Below are 2,965 nucleotides of genomic sequence, written 5' to 3' on the forward strand. Positions count from 1 at the left end.
TGGTCTCACCTTGTCTCTCCAGAGCTGCCTTTCCATAGCGTAGTAACATCTCCATGTCGTCGACGCAGGTATCATTGAAGAGGACATCCACCAGCTCGCTAAAGGCAGTATAGTTCTGGAGAACAGCCTGGACATACTGTGACAGGTTGGTGTCTTGGGAGAGGAGCCAGGTGGCATTGTCCACGTCGAAGCTGAGGAAGTCCTGGCCATTGTAGCCCACATAGACAAAGGCCTGGGAGGTCCTGTTGGGGTAGAGCTTGCAGCCCGCTGTGCATTGGGCCACGAAGGGGTCTGGAGGGACAGAGAGGAGAGAGAGGTTGCATGAGGGGCTGGGACTGCCTTCCTGCAGATGTGGTCAGCATCTCCTGTGCAGTGCCAGCACTGCTGTGTCCTTCCCCACTTCCCAGATGCTGTTCGGAGAGGGGATGCAGAGAAGACGGTACTCACAGGGCACACTCTTCTGCACAGCACCTTCATTGATCAGGTGGTTGAAGTTCTGCAAATAGATCTTGATCATGTTCTCAATGGTGTCCCAGTCACTGCGCGACAGGGCTGCACGCACCCAGGGCTGGTGGAAGCGAATTGTCCAGGTGTGCTTATCAAGAGAACCAAGCTCAATGTCCTCCAGCAGGCCCAGCCCCTCTGTGTCCACGAAGGAGGTGTTTTGGAAGGTGGAGGTCTGGAGCAGACGGACAGTGAAGGAGCCTACACGAGATAGGGGTCAACAGGGGGAGATGGGAGTGTAAGGAGAGGGCTGGGGAAAGTGGAGGGGCTGAGGGGTGGGTCCTCAGGGTTGCAGGGACCTGCAGGCCCCCCATAAGTCCCCTGCCGCTTTGGTCCCAGCGGCTGTCTGTGCCCACCCCCTGCCACCTCTGTGGGGTCCCGCAGTGCAGGGATGGGAGCAGATGTGGATGAGCCAGGGTTCCCACTTACCTTCTATGTCTGCCCATGTCCCAGAGAGGAGAAGGAGGTAGAGGAGAAGGAGGAGGAGAAGGCAGCAGCGAGAGGGCTGCATGATGCCAGCACCGACGCCCTGAGCGTGCAGTAGTGGGTGCAGCGGCAGGAGGAAGGGATTGTGAGAGACGTGGCTGCGCGTTTCTCCTCAGGGTGGCTCTGCCTGGGAAGCTCCACTGGTGCTAGTGGCCCTGGCAGCCAATGGGGCTGGCACTGAGGTTTTGGGGAGGGCCCCAAGGTTCCCGCTTGGAGTGGGCTGGTCTGGGGCACCCTGAGTATGGCTGTGAGTGCTGGGGGAATTCGGGTGGGAGCGAGGCTGTACCACTGGCTGCAGGAGGACCTTGTGCTGCAGCAGCACCTTGGCGATCAGGGCAGTGCAGGGGACCCAAACCCTCTTTTCTACCCTTACTGGTGGAGATGCCCCCTGGCTATGGGCTGCATCCACTGTCCCTGACAGGAATGTCCCTCACTGCCACTCATGCCCGACATGTCTGGCCCTGCGTAGCACAGACATCTCCATCCGCTCTGTGCTGCCTACTTAACCAGGCAGGTTCACCCCAACATGGCTGTCTCTCCCGCAGGGGAGGCAAACCCCATTCCCACAGCCTGGCCGCATGCCTGGGCTCCCCGTGCCCCCAGGCTGTGCACTGGCCCCATGTCTCTTTGTCACCTCCTGGCTATCCCACAGCTAGGGCACGCTGATGGGCTGCAGGTAGAAGCCAGTGATGTGGCAAATCAGCAGGAGCAGAGCTGGGCCAGGTGTGTGGGCAAAGACTGTGGCCATGGACGACTCTGGGGGGTGAAAGTGAGGAGAGCTGGTGACATCCCCTGGCCCCTCGGCACCGCTGGCCTAATCCTGGGGAAGGGGCTCCCCAGGGAGGAAGTGATGAGCAGTTCCCACCTGGCCCACAGTTGCAGGGTTGGGGATGGGTGCAGGCAGGACTGGAGGAAGTGGCTCCTCCAGGAGCTTCTCGGGGTGCGTGAAGTGGACGGGCTGGAGCAGCTGTAGTGTGACCATCCCCAAGGGGAGAGCCGGGCTGCAGGGCCTGGAAGGGACTGTTTCCCACTGACAGTCATCAGACCCTTGGAGCAGCAGCACTTGGCCGGGCAGGATCCCCAAGCTGGGACAGGGATGGGACCATAGTGCCCCTTCCTCGAGGCCCATTACAGGAGGCTGCACTGGATGAACAGCCTCCTCATTTCCATGGAGCTCCATCCACGCCATGGGGCCTAGGAGCTGCCTCTCTGCTTCCCTGTACCCCACAGTGCTGGGGAGCTCCAACTCTCCCGTAAACGCCCCCAGGAGAGGGCCTGGGGCTGGGCAGCAGCCTGGCACTCCCATTCCCTTCCCACCATCTTTGGTAGGGAACCCCGACCCCCTCCCCAAATGCCCCCTGGGTGTGGGAACAGGAATGGTGGGGGCCATCCCCCTGCTCTGTCCCCATTGTCACCAGTGTCCAGCACTGGTGACCAGAGCCAGCCTCACAATGTCCCCTACCCACTGTTCCTCCTTGGCTGTCCCCTGGTGCTTCCCCTCACCCTGCAGATTCTCTTCCCCTTTCCTGGGGGTGCCCACACTGGGGGCGAAGGCAGAACCGAAACCACAGCCAAGGGGAAGTTTGAGGTGGGGTGCCCTGATAACCTCCAAACACAAACCGGGGCCAAGGTGGCAGGGTGCCATGTGACCCCTCCAAGTACAACTGGGACCAGGTATCCCTGCTCCATATCTTCATCTCGGGTGTCCCCAGCTGTGGAGGGGACACAGGGAAGGCCCATATGGGGCTGCTGCAGGCTGAGCTCCAGCACCCCATGACACTGAGTCAGACATGGGGATACAAGGACACTGAACCCCTTCCCTTCTGTGGAGCTGTCCATGGAGAAGTAGGGGTGCTGCGGTGGCCTGGCAGAAATGGCACCAACAGTCTCAGTTCCCCAGCAGCTCACCTCAGCATCACCCAGGGGATGTCCGGGGCCATGCCATAACAATGTCCACATCCCTCCCAGCAGGGCC

At 60.8% G+C, this 2,965-nt stretch overlaps 1 protein-coding gene across 1 annotated transcript; it reads right to left on the bottom strand.

Annotated features, from left to right (window-relative positions):
• Positions 1–9: 9 nt before the first annotated feature.
• On the bottom strand, positions 10–1,972 carry LOC104071872 (antigen-presenting glycoprotein CD1d-like; the record flags this gene model as incomplete). The annotated part of the gene is made up of 4 exons (XM_009577617.1): positions 1,856–1,972; positions 934–1,033; positions 448–705; positions 10–291 (listed from the first exon to the last, which is right to left on the bottom strand). Coding segments are annotated over exons 1-4 (757 nt in total), but the record flags the coding sequence as incomplete, so codon positions are not given.
• Between the last annotated feature and the right edge of the window lie 993 nt (positions 1,973–2,965).

Source organism: Fulmarus glacialis, unplaced genomic scaffold (assembly GCF_000690835.1).
Source record: "Fulmarus glacialis isolate BGI_N327 unplaced genomic scaffold, ASM69083v1 scaffold31725, whole genome shotgun sequence".
Lineage (NCBI taxonomy): Eukaryota > Metazoa > Chordata > Aves > Procellariiformes > Procellariidae > Fulmarus > Fulmarus glacialis.